The 22,880-nt window shown below is 36.7% G+C and overlaps 1 protein-coding gene across 6 annotated transcripts in view; it reads left to right on the top strand.

Moving 5' to 3' along the window:
* The window catches only part of ERBB4 (erb-b2 receptor tyrosine kinase 4), a 1,105,575-nt gene that overhangs the window by 738,980 nt on the left and 343,715 nt on the right, over nt 1-22,880 (top strand). For all 6 annotated transcript variants that reach the window (XM_070619838.1, XM_070619836.1, XM_070619833.1 and 3 more), the window contains exon 5: nt 19,237-19,302. In XM_070619838.1, coding sequence (XP_070475939.1) covers nt 19,237-19,302 — 66 coding nt within the window. The remainder of the gene's footprint in view (nt 1-19,236; nt 19,303-22,880) is intronic.

The following is a 22,880-nucleotide window of genomic DNA, read 5'->3' as shown; positions in this document are numbered from 1 at the left end:
ATGGAACCTAGCCTCCTCAGGGGCAAATACTGAATAAAACACCCGCACACACATACACGTGCATGCACAAACACATGCACACATAGAACTCAGGAAAGAACAATCTCTTCAGGGACAGGACAGTTTAACTCAAAATTTGTAAAGGAAAAATATCTGGCTCTTTATGGCCATATTCTGCTAACATTTTGCATTTAAATTATTAAACAGTATACTTACCTTCTGCATTCATGTTAACTTCTTGCGCTCAAGATTTCTTCAAGAATAACGAATCGGCATTACCTCTATTTGACTTAAAAGGCTTACGGTAATGCTCCCTCTGGGAGTAAACTGAGTTCTGCCTCAAAGATTAACTCTTCTCTACGCCACAAACGTACTGCTCTACCTCTTAAAATGGTCAATTTTATATCTTCAAATAAATCTTCATGACCATGGCTTGTTGGAAGGAAAATTATTTTTACATAAAGGGACAGCAGAGATCTTGTGTAGGCTGGCTTAGCATTACAAAATGACAAGGTTCACGTGCCGGGGTAAGTAGATGAATGGTTTCCACACTTGGGCACTCGTCAGAACCTCCTCCCAGAGATTGTCCCTGAGTGAGTTTGTTTTAAGGATGGGAATCCAGCTATTTTCAAAGTTCTCCAATTGAGCCTAGGGACAGGTATAAGTAGCACTGGCCTGGTATAGGATTTCCATGCTATTAAAATGATGAGCAAGGCCTATTACGATGAATGCATTTCAGACTATGTGCTGATTCAAAATAGTATGCATGGGCTTGCTCAAACAAGCCGCCTGCCACACACACCAGTCCCTCTGAGAGCACATGGAGCTCTCTGTTGTTACATGAAGCTTCTGTCACTAATTTCAACAATAACAATAACAATGCTTTCAGGGCCTGGACCTTCTGGGCCTGGTGTTTCACCAGCACTTAAAGAACACTATTTCTAATTCTTATAGAAATTCTAGTAAAGGTCAGTATGAAGAGCCCCCTTTGGGGTCGCTGAAAGCCCCAACAGCTTGCAAAGTTTTAGTAATAAGGACTTGCTGCCTTCCAGTGAGTCACTGAAGAGAGCCAAATTTCGTGAAATAGCAAGTCTGAGACTCCAATCGTCCGGTTGGGGACAGCCTTCAGATTTTATTGTTTCTCAGAAACTTAAAGTAAATTTTAACAAGCCTTTTCACAATGGGAATTTTCATTGAAAAATAGGTATCATTGCTTAACTAAAAGTTGCTGATATTTTGAAAAAGTTTTTCCCAATTTCAGACAGAATGGAGAATGGCCAAGCAATCAGAATATCAGCTTTTCTTTGAAGCAGTAACTCCTAACATTTTTTGAAATGGTGAGTTTTTGGAATTGGAGATGTTTGAAACTGAATGACATTTTTCTTACAGGAAAAAAAGTAATAAGAGCTACACACTCTGTTTAAATTGGATGACAGCCAAGAAAATCTAATCAGCTAATCTAGTAAAAAATAAATCTTTTCCAAGTGTCCATTGATGGATGAGTGAATGAGCAAAATGTGGTGTATATGTACAATGGAATACTGTCCTACCTTAAAGAGAAAGGAAATTCTGACATGCTACAACGTGGATGAAACTTGAGGACATCATGTTAAGTGAAATAAGCCACTCATAAAAAGACAAATATTGTATGATTCTACTTATATGCGATACTTGAGTAGTCAAAATCATAAAGACAGAAAATATAATGGTGGTTGCCAGGAGCAAGGGGTAAAGGAAAATGAGGAGTCATTATTGAAGGAATATGTTGTTTCACTTTGACAAGGTGAAAAGAGTTATGGGGCTAGATGATGGTGATTGTTGCACAACATTGTGAATATATTGAAGATCACTGAACTGTACACTTAAAAATGGTTAAGATGGTAAATTTTACGTTATGTGTATTTTTCCACAATACTTTTTTTAAAAAAAAATACAAAGCGAAGAATATTAACGTGAAGTGATTATCAGGAAGAGACATTTTCCACAGTTTTTCATTTCATTTTTTCCCATGATTTTAAAAAATATTCCGCTATATAAAGTTTAAAGTCATCCTGCTATATGAGGATTTGCAAGTAATTCTAAGCCTGGAAGAATTAAGTGTAGGGGTTGAAACACTAAGCTGGTAAAAATTGACTGAAATTTTCAGAAAGAAAGGGACTCATCGTAACCAAATAAAATTCTATATTGATTCAAATGACAAGTACCTAGTTAATATAAAAGAGATTTACAGAGCATTCTATAGTGGACATTTTTAAACATAAAACCTTGATTGTGGGGCTGGCCCTGTGGGCGAGCGGTTAAGTTCACGTACTCTGCTTTGGTGGCCCAGGGTTTTGCCAGAATTCGGATCCTGGTTGCAGACCTAGCACCGCTCATCAAGCCATGTTGAACTAGAAGTCAAGAAGGACCTACAACCAGAGTATACACCTACGTACTGGGGGGCTTTGAAGGGAAGAAAAAAACGAGAGAGATTGGCAACAGATGTTAGCTCAGGGCCAATCTTAAAAAAAATCTAAAACCTTGATTGTATATTTGGTGTTTAAAGCAACTATGTAAAATTGAATGAAAATTTTACTGACTCCATTCAGTATCACCCTCTGCTATTTTTCCCTGCTTTGTTTACTCTGTAATGGGTTAAGAGTGATGTAGGTGTTTGTGTCCTGTTCTGCAACCATCATTTGTAGATTTCATTACCATTCACACATTTATTCTCATTTACTAATGAAAGTGGTTCCTGGAACTCAGTTACACAATTAAGCAGAATTTAAAGAGCTTACTCTTCTCCTTTTCTTCCCTAATTTCTCATCACTTAGAGGAGGCTAGGAAGTGAAAGGAAGATGTTTATAAGCAACTGGAGTGCATATTCAAGTTTCCCTTTTCCTAACATTTGCAAAGAAGTTGTACATGTGTCTTTCCTCCCCTGGTGCTGTCCTCTCACTAAGCCCCTTTTATTACAAAGTCTGGAGCAGAGGTGGAGGAGAGACTGCTGGTTACACTGGAGGGTTGGGGCCGGGGAGCTGGCATCTCTACAGGGAGCTGGGGAAAGATGAATAAGGAGATCAAGCTGCTAACCCATTAGCAATCTTTCAAGCCTAGATTGTTGCAAGCAGCCCTATGCAACTTTTATTTAATTCTTTGCCGCCTGGCAAGAACAAATTATGTTCTATTTAGAGGTGATTCTTTTGGCAATTGTAGGTGCTCTTTCTAAGCAGGGAAGAAAAAATGGAAAGGAAATTATGCAGTGACATTTCTCTTAAAGTTCTCCTTTAAGTATAAGTAAGAGAAATATATAAAAGAAAAAAAAGGCTTGATTAAAAAATGCACAAAGGAAAAGTCATCTCAAAATTAGGTGTCTTAATCAGCCACTTTTATCCTCCTACCTCCTCACACTTTATTAAACAAAGATTTTGATCTAGGCAGTTTTTTCAAGAATATTTTCTACAGAATCAGTTCAAACTCTGTACTCAAGAAGTCGAATACAGCATTAAACTAATTACGTATAAGTCAAAGTTACTAGTTACCTTGTTAATAGTTAATGTTTAACTATTACTAGTTACCATATGTCAAGGTATGTTTTTCAGAATGAAAAAATTTGCTTCGCTAGAAAAAGTACAACGATGGAACTAAAATTTTTTGAAAGCAATAGAAGATTGGATAACCATCACTTCTTCGTTTCTAAATTTCATTAAGTTGCGTAATTTTAAATATCAAATATGTTGTTGAAAAGATTTGTTGTGTATTTTAGACCCATGAACAAATGTCTAAGGTCCTTGCAGTTTTGTAATTAACGGGGATCTGCCTGGTTTGATTCAGTAGAGCAATATCAATTAATATCATGCACTTTTGTAACATTCTTATGAAATAGTGTCATTTCTATTAATCCATACAGAGGATTCAGAGACATTTTATCTAAGGAGAAGAAAAACCCCCAAACATTGTTTCATCAATAGTAAATTAATTTAGAATAAGAGTATAGTATATGTTACTTTAAAAATTGAAAGGGTAATCATAGAGAGAGAAAAATTGGATATCATTGTTCTTCCTCTCCCCTCTTCTTTTCCTCCCTGCAAAAACCTTTTACCTGACCCTATTCCTATTCCAGGACAGAGCTGCATGCAGCTTCATCCTCTTTGCACAATTATTCTTCTGCTTTTTTGCCACAAAGGGTAGCCTAGTGGCTGAGCTCAAACTCTGAGTTCTACATGAGTTTGAATCTCAACTCCCAGTGTTTCTTCTAACCCTTTTTCTTTCATTTTTCTCACATGAGAATGAATTGGGATAACAGATATTGTTTAAAACAGTGCCTGCCATGTAGCAAGTGCACAATAAATGTTAGTTATTGTTTTTGGTGTTTATAATTGAGATCTGCTCTTCCCATAAATACATCACTTATCCTGTATCCTAGCCTGAAACTGGGAATTGTGGTCAGCCTTCTTTTTAGCCTTCCATGATCAGTTATAAGCAAATACAGTTAAAATTTTGTGGGGATGGAGAGTGGGGTGTGAAAAGACAGCTTGCTTTTTTTTGAGGTCATAATAGTTTATAACATTGGTGAAATTTCAGTTGTACATTGTTATTTGTCTGTCACTGTATAAATGTGCCCCTTCACTGCTTGTGCTCACCCACCAACGCTCTTCCCACTAGTAACTACTAAACTGTTCTCTTTGTCTATGTGTTTGTTTATCTTCCACATGCGTGTGTTTGTCTTTCTCTGTCTGGCGTATTTTGCTTAGCATAATACCCTCGAGGTCCATCCATGTTGTTGCAAATGGGATGATTTTGTCTTTTTCTATGGCTGAGTAGTATTCTATTGTATGCATATACACCACATCTTCTTTATCCAGTTATCAGTGGATGGGCACTTGGGTTGCTTCCACATCTTGGCTATTGTGAATAATGCTGCAATGAACATAAGGGTGCATAAGTCTCTTTGTATTGTTGAGTTCAAGTTCTTTGGATAAATACCCAGTAATGGGATAGGTGGGTCATATGGCATTTCTATTTTTAATTTTTTGAGAAATCGCCATACTGTTTTCCATAGTGGCTGCACCAATTGGCATTCCCACCAGCAGTGTGTGAGAGTTCCCTTTTCTCCACAACCTCTCCAACATTTGTTTCTTTTTGTCTTGGTGATTATAGCCATTCTAATGGGCTTAACGTGATATCTAAGTGTAGTTTTGATTTGCATTTACCTGATGATTAGTGATTTTGAGCATCTTTTCATGTGCCCATTGGCCATCTGTATGTCATCTTTGGAAAAATGTCTGTTCATATCTTCTGCCCACTTTTTGATTGGGCTTTTTATTTTTTTACAGTTCACTTGTGTGACTTCTTTATCTATTATGGAGATTAAGCCCCTGTTGGATATAGGATTTGCCAATATTTTTTTCCAGTTGGTAGGTTGTCTTTTCATTTTGATCACTTTGCCTTCCAGGAGCTCTTTAGTCTGATGAAGTCCCACTTGTTTATTTTTCCTTTTGTTCTCCTTGTCCGAGTAGACATGGTATTCAAAAAGATCTTTTTAAGACTGATGTCAAAGAGTGTACTGCCTATAATTTCTTCTAAAAGTTTTATGGTTTCAGGTCTTACTTTCAAGTCTTTGGTCCATTTTGAGTCTACTTTTGTGTATGGAGAAAGATAATGGTCTACTTTCATTCTTTTGCATGTGGCTGTCCAGTTTTCCCAGCACCATTTATTGAGGAGACTTTCCTTTCTCCATTGTACCTTCTAGGCTCCTTTGTCTAAGATTAGCTGTCTGTAGATGTGTGGTTTTATTTCTGGGCTTTCAATTCTGTTTCGTTGATCTGTGTGTCTGTTTTTGTGCCAGTACCATGCTGTTTTGATTACTATAACTTTGTAGCATATTTTGAAGTTGAGGATTGTAATGCCTCCAGTTTTGTTCTTGTTTCTCAGTGTTGCTTTGGCTATTCAAGGTCTTTTGTTGCCCCATATGAATTTTCAGATTCTTTGTTCTATTTCTGTGAAGAATGTCATTGGAATTCTGATTGAGAATGCATTGAATCTGTAGATTGCTTTAGCTAGTATGGACATTTTAACTATGTTTATTCTTCCAATCCATGTGCATGCAATATCTTTCCATTTCCTTATCTCCTTATCGATTTGGAAATACACCTTTTTTAATGCTCTTGACATCTACCTATAGCACCCTCCAGCCTGCCCATTGAGGTCATTTGCTAAATACTGCTCATTCCCCACTTACATCAAAGATTTTGGCAAGTGACCCAAAGTCATCTTTTTTAACTCCATGCAAGTCATTCCCTAGGTTACTTTGAATAAGTGTCTGTGTTAATCATGGCATTCTACATCCTTGCCTAATGATTTCTTGACCTCCTAAAAATCCATTGAATTTCCTTAATATTTGCACTAACCCTATCAGAAATCAAGTCTTATTGTTACATAAAGTTTGTCTTCCTATGTGTATGCTGTTTTCCTTTCTCCCACATGACTGTTGTATCCTTGTATTCTGTTAACATAAATTAGACCCTTGGTTATATTGGTTAATAACATGGAATCAGGAACTGATATTTCTAAGCTCCAACCTCCAGCCTGTCTCAGGACTATCAGTTACTGTGTGGTCTTGGGCAACTTACTAAACTTGTCTGGCCTCAGCTTCCTCATCTGGAGTAGTACTTTCCTCCTAAGATTGTCATGAGAAATACATCACCTAGAATAGTGACTGCTACATGACACAATTGCATTCCATCTACGCTATGACTAACTCCTTAATATACTACCTGAGAAGGACTTGGATTCCATCTGGAGGTTTTGTATTTCAGATGGTTACAAAACCAACACTATATTTTAGAAAACAGGGAGCTGAGGCAGAATGATAGATAGTGGGGCTGATATTTAGGCTGAAATCATTTTGCAGTGGAATACGATAGATGGATATGCAGTGGCTTACGAATTATTTATCTTTTTTTTTCTGTAAATAATAACTCACCTTCCAGACCTGTCTAGTAGTACATCAACAAGAAACTCCATTGAAATACCTTGTTGATGGAATCCTATTTTAAAAATGTATTATAAGTCCATTATTCTTGAATTTCAATTTTTGTGTGTGAACTTCAAAGGCAAATTAATGAAAACATTTTACACGAAGACATTTTAGGCTTATTACTTACTGTAATGCCTTTTGGGTCACTTTCTTATAACCTCCATCAATTTTAAAATCAAATTTTCATTCCTTAGGCTTACAGTGACATTTTAGAAATGTGCCTAATGTCGTTGTTTTTATTTTAAATGTGAGGACTTGGGGAAAAATATATAGATGTATAAAATCAGCTGAGTCCCTTTGGCAAATGAAAGAATGGTGGAACACAAGGTGAGACTTCTGGCTGCTATACCTCAGAAGATTTTGTTTAACATAGTGCCATGGAGCTCCTAATCTTTTCCAATTTATTACCCATTTTTCTTTGTTATCTGTCTCAGTGATATCTCATCTCTCCAACTGACTGCTATAGGCTAGCAATCTGTAACAGAAACTCAGTCTCAATCTCAGATATTATGAAAAAGGGAGGCTACAAGATTAATGGCCCCAGCCATGATTATAACATCCCAAACCACAGACATGATAAGATCTTTCAAAATTTACTCAGGGTCAAGAAGCTGGGTTAGCATTATAGTGTGAAGAAGACACTGGCCTCTTAGTAAAGGAAAGGTTGGAGTATTCAGTCTGGAAAGCCTACTGTGTCTTGAGTAGTTTTAGGAACTGTGGAAAAGAAATGGTTCCTTCCCTTAAGGAGCTTGCAATACTTCCAATCATTTCAGTTTTCCCTTGATAATATCCATTTTTCATTAATTCATTGAGGAGATAGATCTATTTTTGGAGCTGTCAAGTGGAAGCCAGATAACAACAGAGGGTACTCAAGGAGACCATGCCACAGACAGATGGTGGGACCTTCTTTATGCTCATGGTGAAATAGAACCAGTATATCAATTCTCAAGTAATGACTACTGTGACAGATTAAAAATGACAAATGTGGGAATATTTATGATCTTCCTTTCCTACCTGCTCAAATATTCTGTGTCTGCCAGCTTGATTCTTCCATGCACTGGACCAAACTGTCCCTTACACCTCCAGATGCCCGCGCGCACACACACACACACGCACACGCGCACACACACACACACACACACACAAAGTCTTCTAGAATTTTGCAATGCACACTTAGGATACATAGTGAAAAATGGGAAGAGAATTATTTAACCAGAGAGCTGGATGGAAGAAAAAATATTTAAGGAGAATGGCTAAGTCAATCAATGACATAGTAATGATGATACAATGGGGGAGGATAGAAGGGTGAATACTTTGTGATGTGGAAGGCACAAAGCGAGAGAGAAAGCTTGGAGAATGCAGTTGTCGTGAATGAGAGACTTCAGAGTGAAAGTTGTGCAAGAAAAGTGAGAATTGAGAAGGATTTAGAACTGTTTCCATGGGCAATGTTTGGATCTCATTCAATGCCCTTTGAGAGGAGTAAAGTTATATTGATTTAATTTTGGCTGTTGAACAATGCTTCTTGAGTGTGCCACCACTCGGAAACTGAACATGTGGATGGTTATGCTTCCTCAGCGATCTATTAGCACCTCTAACTGGCAATCTCACAGATGAGGGTCGCGGAATAGGCAGAGATCCCAGTATCAACGACATCTAATCTTCTACACTAATCCAAAGTATGGCTCTAGCCATGGATTTCTCTCTCCCTTTCTCACACATACCTTGAAATATTCTCTGCCTTCTTTCCTTCCCTCCATGTACACTAGGCTGAAATATACAAGAATGTGATATTCTAGTAGCAGAGTGAGACTTCACTGTATTTGGGTTATTAGTAATATTCCTGTTGAGACTATGGCTTTTCAAACTTTGTTGAAGCATGCAGAGGCCTCTTAAACCACTTGTTGCTGTCTGTCAAGCCTGTCAAACTTCCTAAGATGTCACACGCTCCTCCTTTCCTATTGGTTGACTATGGTACCTTACTGATGGTTTCAACTCTGTCTGCATAACAGCTTCCATCTCCAGATTACTTGATTTGTCTGCCATGTTGTCTCTGCTGACTGTCTCCAGCACTTTGTCTTTCTTTGTTATTCTTTAATATTTTTATATACAATGTTATGAGGGAGGGAGAAGGGAAATAACACTGATGCTTATTTCATGCTAAGCACTTTACATATGTTATTCCGCTTAATCACCCCTAACAGAAATAGGAAGTATCAACATCGATATTTTATTAATGAGGGAAGTCAGCTCTTAGGTAAAGTTACTTGCCCAAGCTCCCAATTATAAATAATGGAGACTGAATGCAGATAAAAATGATTTCGAAGCATGTGTTTTCTGCATTTTACCAGCACTTATATGAACACTTGGAGCAGTGAATGACAATATTGTAAATTGATTATGTACTCGATAGGACATATTTTCAAATATTTTTTCTTCCCTGTACTGTGAGCTATAATTTTCTATCACAATTATAAATGCCAATTACTAAGATGTGTTTATATTTACTTGACATTTATTTTAGCCTTATTAACTACTGAACCTTAATCAGCAAGTAATAGAATCAAAGTAAATGCCAATTAGAAACAAAAAACATTTGCAAGAACAAAAATTTTTGATGAGCAAATATGCCATGTATAAAATGGGCTGATGTGCCAGAAAGAGACAAGTCTCTAGTTCCACTTAAAGGACATGCTGTTTGCATACCAATAAAATGGGACAAATAATAGTGCTTATGTTATGATGTTGTGCAAACTAAGAGAGATACTGTGGGTAAAGCACTTGTCTACTAGTCGGAATGTAGAAAGGGCTCAATAAATGGTAGATGGTGTGGTGAAGTCGATGACGTTGACGATGATATCTAGACTGGATTATACAGCATAGTGTGAACTTCCATGTATAAGATAAATACTTAAATGAAAAATTTTTAAAAAAACAGACTTAGAGAAGTTAACTAATCTGACTGAGGAATGACACAGCCAATAACGGAGTGGGAATTAAAATTCTGATCTGTCTCATGCCAGATAGACTCTGTTCATGTGTGTATATCTGTTGATATTTACATGGAATACTGATTTATAACCGCAAATGTAGACATTTACATCAATCTTATTAAATTTCATATTGTTACTTTTGTCTCATCGTTTCATCTACCAAGTTTTTTTAAAAACTTAACGGCTATCCTAGGTATGAGCAATCACTACCCCTTCCAGATTTGTGTCATTTGCAAATATGATAAGCATATTTCAATATTTTATCCTACTCAGTGACTAAAAGGTCAAGTATAATAAATACGTACAGAGGCTTTGGCACACGGCTAGAACCAGCACATCTATCTAGGCCAGCCAGGACATCAGTCCTTTTATCAAATATTCTGATGCATGTGCCAGTCATATACAAATCCACACAGCTGTTCCAGATCTCATCAGTGTTTTCCAGAAAGATATAAAGAAAGTCACGGTTAAGTTCTTTCTGATATCCAAACCATCTCTCCATGAGCTACAAATCTTCTTAAAAAATATGACAAGAAATTAGTGATATTTCTTAATGTGTATTTTCATTAAAATATACGTATTTTTCTCCTACACATATCAGCAAAATATTCTATGAAGCAAAATGTTTAATTGAATTATGATATGTCTGTGTGATGGGAGGTAAATCCACCAAAAGAATTAAAATCACATTTATTTAATGTCACCTAAAAATGTTTAGGATAGAATATACCATGTGAAAATAGCAGGTCACAAAACTAGATAAAATATATTAATTTAAAAACACTATATATACTTCAAAAATATGACCAACAATAAATTGCAAGATTCATGAATGATTTTTATTTTCTTCTATGTATTCTTCATTTTATAACATTTCTTATTTGAACATGTATTAGAAATAAAATTTAGCAAATCTATCTGGAATATTTAATAGGATGTTTCAGAGAAGACCTCACTGAGGGGTGGCACCTAAGAAAAGCAAATAAGCATGTGAATCATTTGAGGACAAGCTCTCAGAGAAAGAGAGGTTCAGGGAGAGGAACCAGAAGGGCACTAACTGGAGAGTGTGCCTTGTACGTCCTAGGAACAGCAGGAGAGGAGAGGGAGAGGTGTGAGCCAGGAGGAAAATGGGAGGAGGTAATGTTATAGAGGCTTGGAGGAGAAGACCAAATATTGTAGGACCTTGAAGACCATTATAAGGTCATTTGGCCTTTACTTTGGGATAGATGGGAAGTTATTGGCATTTGACCTGCTCTGATTAAGAGTATCACAATTACTAGTATATTGAGGAGAGACTGCAAAGGAGCCAGGGTAGAAACTAGGACACCAGTTAGGTGGTTATTGCATTAATGCAAGCAAGAAATGACAGAAAATGAGTGGTACAAGGGGTGGGAAATGATTGGATGCTAGATATATTTTGAAGTTAGGGTCAACTGGATACACTAATGATTTTGGATCTGGGCTGTAAGAGAAAAAGGACGAGCTGAGAATAACTCCAGACTTTTTAACTTGAGCTTCTGGAAGAATCAAGCTGCCAGTGACTGAGATGGAGGAGACTTTACGGGGATAATTTTTTGGTAGGGTGGGAAAATCAGAGATTGAATTTTGGATGTTTAAATATTTAAATGCCTGCTAATCACGCAGGTGGAGATGTTTTGTAAGCAGTTGGAAGCATGAGCCTGCACTCTACAAGGTCTGAGCAGGATATATACATATTGGAAACGGTCAGCCTATAGGGTTATGTGAGAATTAATGAGTTAATATATAAAAAATTCTTAGAAAGTTCCTGGAAGGGCCACCACCACATAAGCCTGAACAAGTTGTGTACTGCAGACTTCTAAGAGGGTACCATCTAGGTAAACTATACTCTGAAGGATGCTCCTGGATGCTTTTGATGGCCCTGGCTGGTTCTTTGTAACTGCTCTTAAATCTACCTATCCTTATTACTGTTGTTGATTTCAAACATCAGGCACATCTTAATATTAGTTCTTTAAATCTGCTGGTAAGTTTTCCAATTTGTTCAGACCCACAGTTTATATGTTTAGAAATTCATTTGACATTGATGGGGACTAATTATGTTCCACAGTAGGTGGAATTCCTATACTCCACTCTGTGCTAACAGCTATAAACAGTGATAATTAATGCTTTCCAATTGCTCAATTTGGAAGAAGCGTTTGACAATATCAAATATGAAAGCTTCTATTTTTTCAGCAAAAATTCTATCTTTCCTTATAATTTGAGTCATTTTCTGTTATTGATAGTATGACTTTTTCAAAAAGCATTTGGCCCCTGTACAATTTTTCTCTTTGAAGTCCTTCTCTATTGATTATAGTAGCCTAAAGTATTTTGAAGGCGTGCTGGGAGCAGCGCAGAATATACAGAACAACAATATCACAGAACTCATTGTATCGATTCAATAACATGTTTCCATTCAATGAGAAAGATAATTCCTTTAATCTGGTAATGTTTATTTCATTTTAGCACAATGTGTATTGTGCTAAATATATACTGGATTACTTTTATATATTGGATATATATAATATATATATTGGATATACTTTTTGATTACTTTTAACCTATCAGACATTTGTGTGACTACATGAGTTACAGATGTAAGTGATAATCAACAGTTTTAAATTCTAAATAGACTACCATCAAATTTCCTTTTGACTGTGAAATTTATGTAGATCTGGCCATTCTACTTGAGTCTGTATGTAGAAACAGATCTAAACTCAACATGCTAACAGAGTAGCTGGTTGCCCTATGTGTGATTTAGGAGGTTTTGAAAAATCGCGCTATTGTAGCTTTTCCCACCCCAGCCTGTCAGTCTTCTATTTGTACCTGAAGTTTCTGCCGCTTTCATTTCTCCTCTAGATTGATTTATGTTTACAGAAGTCCTTAGGAAAAATGAAAATTGTAAGTGGGTTCAATATTTCAAAGCTTTGCGCAATTCTTTGTGCCAGGTTTCCTGGTGAGTATATTAGCTATCTGTCTGTAATCCTGTCTGAGGTGGTACTAGGGCAGATAGTGTGTGCTCCGGCCATCAGGGTTTAGCATTCAGGAGTTGAGCCCCTGATGAAAGGGTGGATAGAAGGTTGCAGACTAAACCTGATATATTTCATACGCTGTTCAAAATTAATCTTGATCACATGAGTATCTGTGCTACTCTAAATCCTTGGACTATAGGTTACTTGACTGAATAACATGATTGTGCTGGTAGAAAAGCCAAGTTTAATGAGATTGACATTACCTATTTCTTTTTCAATCCGGTGATTACTTAAAGCATTTTAAACTACTAATCCTGATTTAATGTATTGCTACATGAAAAATTCCAACTATATATAGTCTTAATTTTTAACTTTGTCTTCCTACTTAGTGGAAATACTTGCCCATCATTTTGTAAATAGCAAAATGTATAAAAGTTAATGTTTTCATTCAGTAATTAACTTTCAAATCAGAGGTAAGATAGGAAGATTGAGTTGAGACTGAAAGAAAATGTGAAGTCAATTTACATAACAAAAGTGTGGGCGTAAATAAACACATGACAATGAGAATTGTCAGACATGAACAAGGGAAGTATTAACATCTGATGAAAAAAGAGCAATTCCACATTATGCTAATATCATTAAACCCTATTAGTATATAATTTGCTGGAATCATATTGTCACTTTACTATCATACTAGTGGTTTATAATAATTTAAATCTCAAAAAAGCTATCTATTTTTTTAGGACTACTGGGGAAATAATGCAACTTGATGGAAATATATTCACAAATCAAGGAGCAAACCAGGGGAAATGAGAGAGACTGCTAGGTTTTTACACTGTTTAATTCTGTGGTTTTGGTTACCAAGCATCTGATCAAATCTAAAGTATTGTCTCGAAATATGGCCGTGATGTTAACAGAATTTGGAATTATTTACCAAACCATTGTTTCTTATGCATGCTTTGTCATCTTAGAACCATCATCATCAGAATCCCTGGGATTGTTTTTAAAAAATGTGGATTCCTGTACCTCACTTCAGACTATGAAAACAGCATTTTGCACAAGCTACCCAATCATCAACAGTAACTTTTGGAAACCATAACCTGAAACCCTCCTCTACCCTGCAAGTCAAACCACATCATTTCAATGCTCAAACCCTTGACCAACTCCCTGACACCTGCACAGAGTAAACTCCAACCTGTTTAGAAGACTTTCAAGACACTTTGTGATCTGACAGTCTAGCTGCTATTCCTGTGCAAACTACTCAAGGGACCCTAAACAGTTCCTTATGGCTCCAAGGAGTTGTGCTCGTCCATGCCTTGTATCATTGTTTAGGTTAATCATTCAGACTAGGACTCTCCTTCCCTCCCCTTCTCTGCTGGACAAACTAGACATTCAAAGCAAATTGAAATGTCCGCCCCTCTGCAGAGTCTTTTTCAAATCCTTCCTCTACACTTTATACGTACCTATATTCTAGACGATATTATGATTATCATACTTATTTGCCTGTTTTTCTGCCTGTTTTCTGAAAGCTTGTGGAGGGCAGGGCACTGATTTATTCATCTTTTTATCCTCTGGCCAAGAACAGGGACCGTTTTGGCATAGACTTTCAATAAATGTTCTTCCTTTTTTTGAGTTATATGGTCATGAAAAAGATATTCTCTTACTCTTTCTCCAGTAAAAGTAGTTTTAAGAGGTCAAGACTGCCATAGTTTAAAAGGGCTGTAACTGCATTGCCTTTAGCTAGAGGCAGTTTGAGGATAAAATCTTTTATGGTGGCCAGTGACTTCGTATTTTGTAACTCTTCAACTGTCCTGGCATATTACTTGCAGAAAGCAGTCCAGAGGTACATATTAAATCTCATCTCTGCTGTCAGGCAGTCCCACAGACAAGCAAAAATTCCAGCATGAATTTATGACTCTTAAAAATATCAAAGTGGCTCAGAGACTCTAGTTCCTAAAAACGATTGAAAAAGCTACATTTTTAGTAACGTCTGCTGGACAAGCATAAAAGGTGAACTTAGTCATCTTTGCTAACTTCTCCGATGAATAATGCACTGTTAAAGCAGAAGTGATTGCCTGTGAATTAAAATAATGCTGATGTGCAATTATCAGCACTTATTTTAAAAGATTAAAATGTTGCTAAAGTAACAGAAATGTTTGTTTAAAGTTTTGTTTCATAGTATATTTCATCTCTTTGATTGGGTCAGAATGATGGGAGGTGGGGATATTAATTTAAATGACTATGCTATCACTAAGCTGAATGGAAAAGGCAGATTCTTATTTTGAAGTGGCATATTTTACGGCATTGCTTTAAAAGTGTTATTGCAATAAACAATGGAAAAGAATCATGTAGCAGATTGAGATTGGAATAGGCAGATTTGGACAACACTAGCAAAGTCTCAGTGCCCCTGAACATTTCTCCCATTTACATAGGCTAGAATCTGGCTAATTCTGTTTGCAGTCCTCATTTAAATAACATATTACTAGAGAAGTAATATATAAAACTAATTCAGACTAAAATATTAGTGACATATGCAGTTTCACTTCCTAATGAAATCAGGCCTCTTGAGGTACTGCATAGCTAAGAATAAAGGACAGACAGAAAGTCCCCAGTAAGATACTGGGCTGTGGTTAAAGTATTTCTCTTTCTGATAGGAGGCAAACAAGAGACCCTTTGAAGCCATACTTATCCTCTCCACTGAAATGCTCTAGGCTAATCTCATTTTAGATGTCACACAGATAAATCAACAACTAAGGAAAGTAGCAGACTTCCGAGCCACCAGGCATTACATTGGAAATGTTCCAACTCAATCGGGCTTCATCCAGCTCTTCTTTCCTAAGCTAGGGGATTGTGAAAAACTCAGATTTATTGGCTTCTTTTCTTAAACCCATACATTAGAACATTAGACAGAGTAGTCAAACCTTTTCCCTTCGAAATGATGCTTACTTAATTCTAAACTCTATTAGGGTAGTAAGTAACTCTGTCTGTTTCAGCTTAACTCTAATACTTAACATAGTTCCAATTATGCTGATGCAGAAGGTGCTCAAGAAATGCTTATGGATAGATGGATAGAAGGAAGGTAGGAAAAATTTTATAGAAATTTTTTTTCCTATTCTAGCTAAATATCCACCCTCTCACCTTTTCACACTTTTGTGCAGCAGAAATGTTGGGAACTAAAGCTCAAAACAGATTTTAAAATATAATAAACAAAATAGTCCATAAAACTACATTACGCTATTATCTACCAGAATCAAACCAAGGCAAAAGGCATGAAAGTGTGGCAAATTCTTTAATTCAGAAATATCTCCAGTCAGAGATTTTGGTCGGATATTTTGACATTTACTTAATTGCAACAGCTCTGTGAAAATAGTGTTAACACAAGTCCCATACATCACGCAGTTTTGAAGACCAAGGCTAAACTTCCAGGGCAGATTCCAAAAGGGTCCAAACTCTCCAGCCAGTGAAATGAAGAACAGGGCAGAGGGAGAAACCACTTATGGAGGAACATTCATTCCTCATCCTCCAGCACCCCTGGGGGTAATAGAATTCTGAAACGTGTGAGCCAAGTGATCACTTCCTCTTGTTTCCAAAAAGGGTGGAAGGAATATAAGACTGAGAAAAATCCCAGAAGAGAAGCCATTGTTGTTGGCCTCCTATTATAGCAGTGATAGATATTTCTGTTTAAATATGAAGGAAAAAATGGAAACTCCCAAACGAAATCTCCTAACAGCATATAGACAGAGTTAAATTATTTAAACTTTTTATGTGTGTGTGGACTCTATATGACTTGTCCGCACCTAGATGCACCTTGCCATGATACTTTTGTCAAGAACCATAAACAAAATTCAAAATTTCCGGTAACATTCCTTTCTATGTTGGATCTTGGAGTAGGTCTTGGGGTGGTAAACTGACACCGCAAGAATAAAAAGGTAAAAAATATGTAATCCGAGAAAAGGGGAACATTGAGAGTATTAAGATGTCTAACGTTACTAGGTTCTATTTTTCGCTTTTTTCCAGCTACAGATAGTACTCTGGCCACAGTGAATAAAGCTAAATGTTTTATTAGCCCCAAACACAATTAGAGAAGTCAGAGATTAAATGATAGATCATCCTCCGCTTCCGATATCTTCAAATAACAGACCACTTAATGGGTCGATTTAAAGGATTTTAACACATCTAAAGAAACACATTAACATTGGCTACTTTCTCATAAAAAGTTTGTACTCAAAAAAAAGTTTTCACTGCTTCTCATTGTGTTTCACAGTCCTTTCTAATTTCCGCTGGTATAAATCAATTTAGATTTATTAGCTTTGTACAAAAGAACTCTAGTAGGTTTTTAATAATAATTATCATTATCTCTGATTAAAGTTATATTGTTCAGGCCAGATGGAGTCCTTTTCCTGACAGCTAGAATGAGCTTGCATTATGTACTTATAATGGCTTGGATCTAAATAAACAGATGGCAGAGTGACAGGATATTATACACTGGTGATGTCAGCGGCAGAGCTTCACAGACAGAATTGCTTTAAATAAACTCTGTTGTGGCAAGGATCCTGAGCATTTTAAGAAGGTGACTGGAATTGAGCCTAAGTGTTATGTTAACTTGGAAACAGTCCTGTTCACTTGGAGAAGGCCAGACCATTGGGATGGACTGAGGTTCAGCCTGAGAAAGTGTGATCTGTTCCTTAACTGGGAAGGCATTTCTACGCTTACTTGGGCAGTCTCAGAAGGAGAGAGGGGGGGAAAGTTGCCCAAGTTGTAAGGTCTTCCAACTTGAAAAGTTAAAAACTGTGGGTCAAGGAAAGATGGAAACATTTGATTTAACCTTATTCCATAATTTTTATAGTATAGTTAACTTTGTTAAAATAAGCATCTTGAATAGGCATTTACCCCTTCACAATTAATACTATAAAATTAACAGAGAAGGTTTAATAAATATGTTATAAAAAAGCCTTAGTCTTTCATTGATTTTCATGTCTACTTTTCATTCTAAAAATAAGCCCATTCCATACCCTTGTATGGAATTTAGAGTAAACCTATGAAATTCAGAAGCAAACTTCGAAGAAAGTCATTTATACAATTTCTTCTAGCTAATGTTCTTTTGTCGAGTCCTTATGGGAATTTCTCTGTAGGACAACCATATTTGCTGAGGCAAATACTCGTAGCATAGTCCTTAAGAAGCAAATGTCACTACAGGAAATAAAGGCTAATATTTGAAAATGAAAGTAGTATCAATAAATATGTTAGAAGAAGATATCAAATAATAGAAATTAAGCTTTCGAAAAACTTTAGACATTTTACAAGTTTGAAATTCTTATATAGAGACGTTAGTTCACAAATTGGCCCCTGTTCAAGGAGAGACCAAAGAAACAGGCAGACCATTCCAGATTGCTACATGGCAGGTTTAATAAGCAAGGGAATTTGAGACTTGTTTGGGGCACTGTAAGACCACTAGATTTCCTCATCCACTGGCCAGAATCTTAAGTTTTTATAGAGGCCTTAACTATATTCACTTAGGTGTTCAGTCCAGATGGTCTCAGCAACACCTTACTCTCCCAAGGCTGCATGCTTGAAACAGCTGCTAGTATCGGAGTAGTACATAGGATGCACATTCCAAAGACTGCGATGGGGTGAGGGTGGGGTGAGGGTGGGGTGAGGATGGGTGGCTGGGGAGGAGCCTCCAATTGCCTGGGTCTAGCTCACAGGTCAGCCGGTGGTCACATCCTCTCAATGACCTTCTGCAACAAATGATAATCTAAATTATGTATGTAACTTTTTGTTCTGATGGTATGCCACGTGTCTGTAAGAATATATTCTTGTTTTCATAGACTTCAACTTCTTAACTATTGACTTAATCCTTAATATCTGTTGGTATTAGTAAACCATGAACTTTTGAAATTATATCAAGTACAATAGATCAAGAGAATAAAAATGTTCAATTGTCAAAGTGAAACTTCATGTAAATATTTACTTCAGACTATCTGGGAAAATCCACAAATTCATTTATTTCCTTTTCTTATAAAATGGTGATAGGATTTTGAATATCAAGAGGTTATATTTTAGCTTCACATGTATTTGACATTCAGATTTTGCTACTTAAGTGGGCATTTTATGAGCTGTGTTTCAACTCTAGTAGGACATAAAAATCCTCATAAAGGAGCAGGGATATTTCCTTTCAGTAGTTATTCCTAGTCAAAGAGTGAGAGATTGTAATGTGCATGTGCTTTTTCCTGTTCTACAGGTGGACGTTGCCATAAGTCCTGTACTGGCCGATGCTGGGGACCCACAGAGAATCATTGCCAGACTTGTAAGTGTTCAACAGGGAGAAAGCGTAGGCATGAAATGGTCAAATTATTTTAATAGTTGGTGCTTTTCACACTCTGCTCATCAGAAACACGAAAATGACCTTTTGCCTCCTGGTAGATTTGCTTCTATCCAAGTAAACTGGCTAATTTCATTGCTTTCATGTGAAACATAATATATAATTGCTTCTTATATTTCTTTCTGGTTTCTTGTTAATGATAACAACATGGATGTGGTGATATTAACTATGAAGTGAAAGTCTGTACATCAGAGGAAGCAGGAAATCCAAATGTATACAAAATGGTAATAACTCAATTTCAGGTTAACTGAATATCTAATTACTTTTCCCAAATACTTAGACAACCACTCATTCCTTAGAAAAAGAGGGAGGAAAAGGCACTATGTACCCATTCTGTTCTAGGTACAGAGATATAAACTATGTGAATTATGGATATAGATTCACTGCTAAATAACAATGTATCTACCCCTCAGTGTATATTGTTTCTTGTATTAGTCATTAAAGTATGAGCTATCATCATAGCTAAGACATTTAAAAACAAAGTATACTGAATATAAAGACAAATATCTCATTTTTTCAAAATTCTTGTAGTCATATGATACTTAAATCAGCACTGAACTTTCGTTAATCTCAAGGATAAATGTTTTTTTTAAAAAGGAAAACAAAATGTTCCACATAAATGGTAAAGACTTCTCTTTCTGCTGCAATAACAGCTGAAATATGTGGAAAACAGTATGGTGGCTATTTGAAATGTATTCCTTTTGTTAGCATAGAAGACGTATAGAAAATATTAAAAATCTGAACATACAAATATTAGGTATTTGGAAACTTGTACTTTTTGATGAAAATTTAGATATTTCTAATTTGCCTCAGTTCATGATATTTGTTAGATTCTGTTCCAATAAAGAAATAAAAAAGTAATTATCGTGAGCCACCAGAGAAAAAAGGTGTAGAAAAAGATGTATTCTCAATAACAAATGATTTCTTAAATTTATTGTTTAAATTTATGGACATTCTCATGTTCAACATTCATAGAATATAAAGTCAATATTTCTTCCCACTTTTGTTCCACCTTTGTCCTTCAGCCACCCACAGGCAACAAACGTTACTTGCTACTTTTGTGTATTCTTCTAGAGACAATTTATGCATACACTAGGAAATATGTATATGTCCCTGTCCGTTTTTCACTCAAATGTTAGTATTCTTTGCATGCATTGATGCACCTTGACTTTTTTTACTCTATGCGTAAGTGCGTGAATTTATTGGTAGTTTTAATTTCTAGAAGCAGTATTTGCAGGGTCAAGGATGTGTGTGTGCAGCTGGATAGAGATCACTACCATGAACATCTTGTTCTCTGTTGAGATTGTAAGAGTTTCCTCTGCCAGGAGCAATGTATGTGAGTGTCCGTTTCCATATTCTCTGGGCAAAGCAGTGTATTATCAAAATTTTGGTTTTTGTCAAAGGGTTAGATGAAACATAGTATCTCAGTGTAGACTTAAATTAATCTATTTAATAGAAATAATGTTTTATGACAGCAATGTTTTGATAAGAATTTTAAGCAAGATTCTAAAGTAAGACTAGATTACTGCGTGAAATACATTAGCTATAAGATTTGTAGACAATGTTTTAATAGCAAGGAAGTTGAAACCAAGCTGCACACAACGGTGGGATAATGTTGATGTGGCCATTTGCACAAAGTTGAATATAAAAGTAAAATATGAAAGAATGGCTTTAATACTTTGTGGTGGAGTGGCAAGTCACCACAGAAATTGTTAACCTGCGCAGAGGTCCACTGGTCCTCTCATGGCAAAGAACTTCTGGGTTCTCAAACTTAAATATGAATTTTTACTCCCTCACCTACTTACTTAGTTATTTTACAGAGTGGCCAGAGCCTTTGGGGCTGGGCTGCTTGTTGTGCTGAGCCCCTCTGGTGTGTCCACTCACCAACGCTGGTCTCCTGGTGGGAGAGGGGCTCAAAGGCTTAGCTAGTGTTGAAGAGGGACACGTGTTAGATTTGGGGGATGACGAGCCTACCTGGGCTGCTTTCTGTTGCTAGTTTACATTTAGGAAATGCTGGTTTGGGTTCCTTTCATCTGTTGGGTAGGGGGACATAAGATGCCTACTACTGTGTCGCTCCTCCAGTTGTGGGTCCGGAACTACTTTGCCTTTGCCTTGACACTTTTGAAAGTTCTCCTTTGCATTATTGCATTTTGCGGTATTTCCATGATATCCCTACTCTTAGCAAAGAAGGGCAGGGAGAAACAGGTCTATGCCATCTTTTCTGGACCTGAATTCCCATATGGTACTTTTAATAATACCAGTGATAAATAAAATCAAATAAAATTACGTTAATTAATTTCATCCTTATCTCATTTTATGTGTATTTTTGTAAAATGCAAAATGTAGTAGTATAGTTAAATGATTCTTTTTTTCTTTCTTTCATTTTTTTTTTAATGCTGAATGATCATTCTCTAACTGATAGCGGGTGTATGAGCCCAAATCATGGAAATCACTGTATTAAGGTCAAATGGGAAAGCACCATTTATGGTTTTCTCCAACTTTGAAAACTAAATTTTCCATCAATACATACGGTGCTCAAAATTCTGAAACTTTTAATTTATGTTAATAGATTTCGTTACACTAGTAAAAATTTACAAAAGTTAGTAAAAAGACATAATTTCTACCAATATTTCTTATTCATATAGTAAACAACTTTGGAGATAATTGCCAAGCAGGCAGCTGTCTTTGGGAAGCACCCGTTCTGGAGGGCGAGTCACTGAAGCCACGTCTGTTCTGGGGACGCTCTACCCTTGGTCACAGGGCGGTATCCCGCAACCAGGGGTGATTTTTGCCCCAAGGGGACATTTGATAATGTATGAACATTTCTGGTTGTCACAAACTGGGAGGGGGAAGCGGTAGGGGGAGCATCTCTTGGGATCTAGCACACAGGGGCAAGGGATGGTGCTAAACATCCTACAACACACAGAACAGCCTCACCCCACCCCCAGCCAAACAAAGAAAAATTATTCGGCACAAAATGTGAACGACATTGAAGGCTGAGAAAGCCTGTAAGAGGAGTAAATGTTGACCCAGGCTGGGCCAATCAGATTCTCCCCGAGAGAATTTGGACTTGGGATCTAGAAATGCTGCTTACACTACCTTAGAAACTTGAACTTGAAGAGATACTAAACCGGGCTGAAGTTTTCCTTTTTGAACCATGTGTGTTAATAAGAAGTAGAGATAACCAGTCCTTCGTGATGCAGAAGGATAAATTAGTCATGCAGAGGCAAATAAGATCCGGAAAGAGAGAAAGAATAGCAGTAACAGTTTTTGACACTGTTTACCTCCTGGTTCTCTGGCCTTCATGAGGTCCAGCTGCACGTCTATCCTTAGATGCTTAAGGAACACAATGTTCTAGTTCATTTAAATGAGTTTTGTTACTTGCCACCAAATGGGAGTGGGAGGGAGTCTTGACTGAGAAAATCATCAAGCCGTAGGTCACGCATCAAATCATCAGCCATAAGTCATTTAATTCGCCTAATTTTTCAGCAGAGAAATTAAGC

This window comes from Equus przewalskii, chromosome 5 (assembly GCF_037783145.1).
Source record: "Equus przewalskii isolate Varuska chromosome 5, EquPr2, whole genome shotgun sequence".
Lineage (NCBI taxonomy): Eukaryota > Metazoa > Chordata > Mammalia > Perissodactyla > Equidae > Equus > Equus przewalskii.
This window is presented reverse-complemented; position numbering and strand designations above follow the sequence as displayed.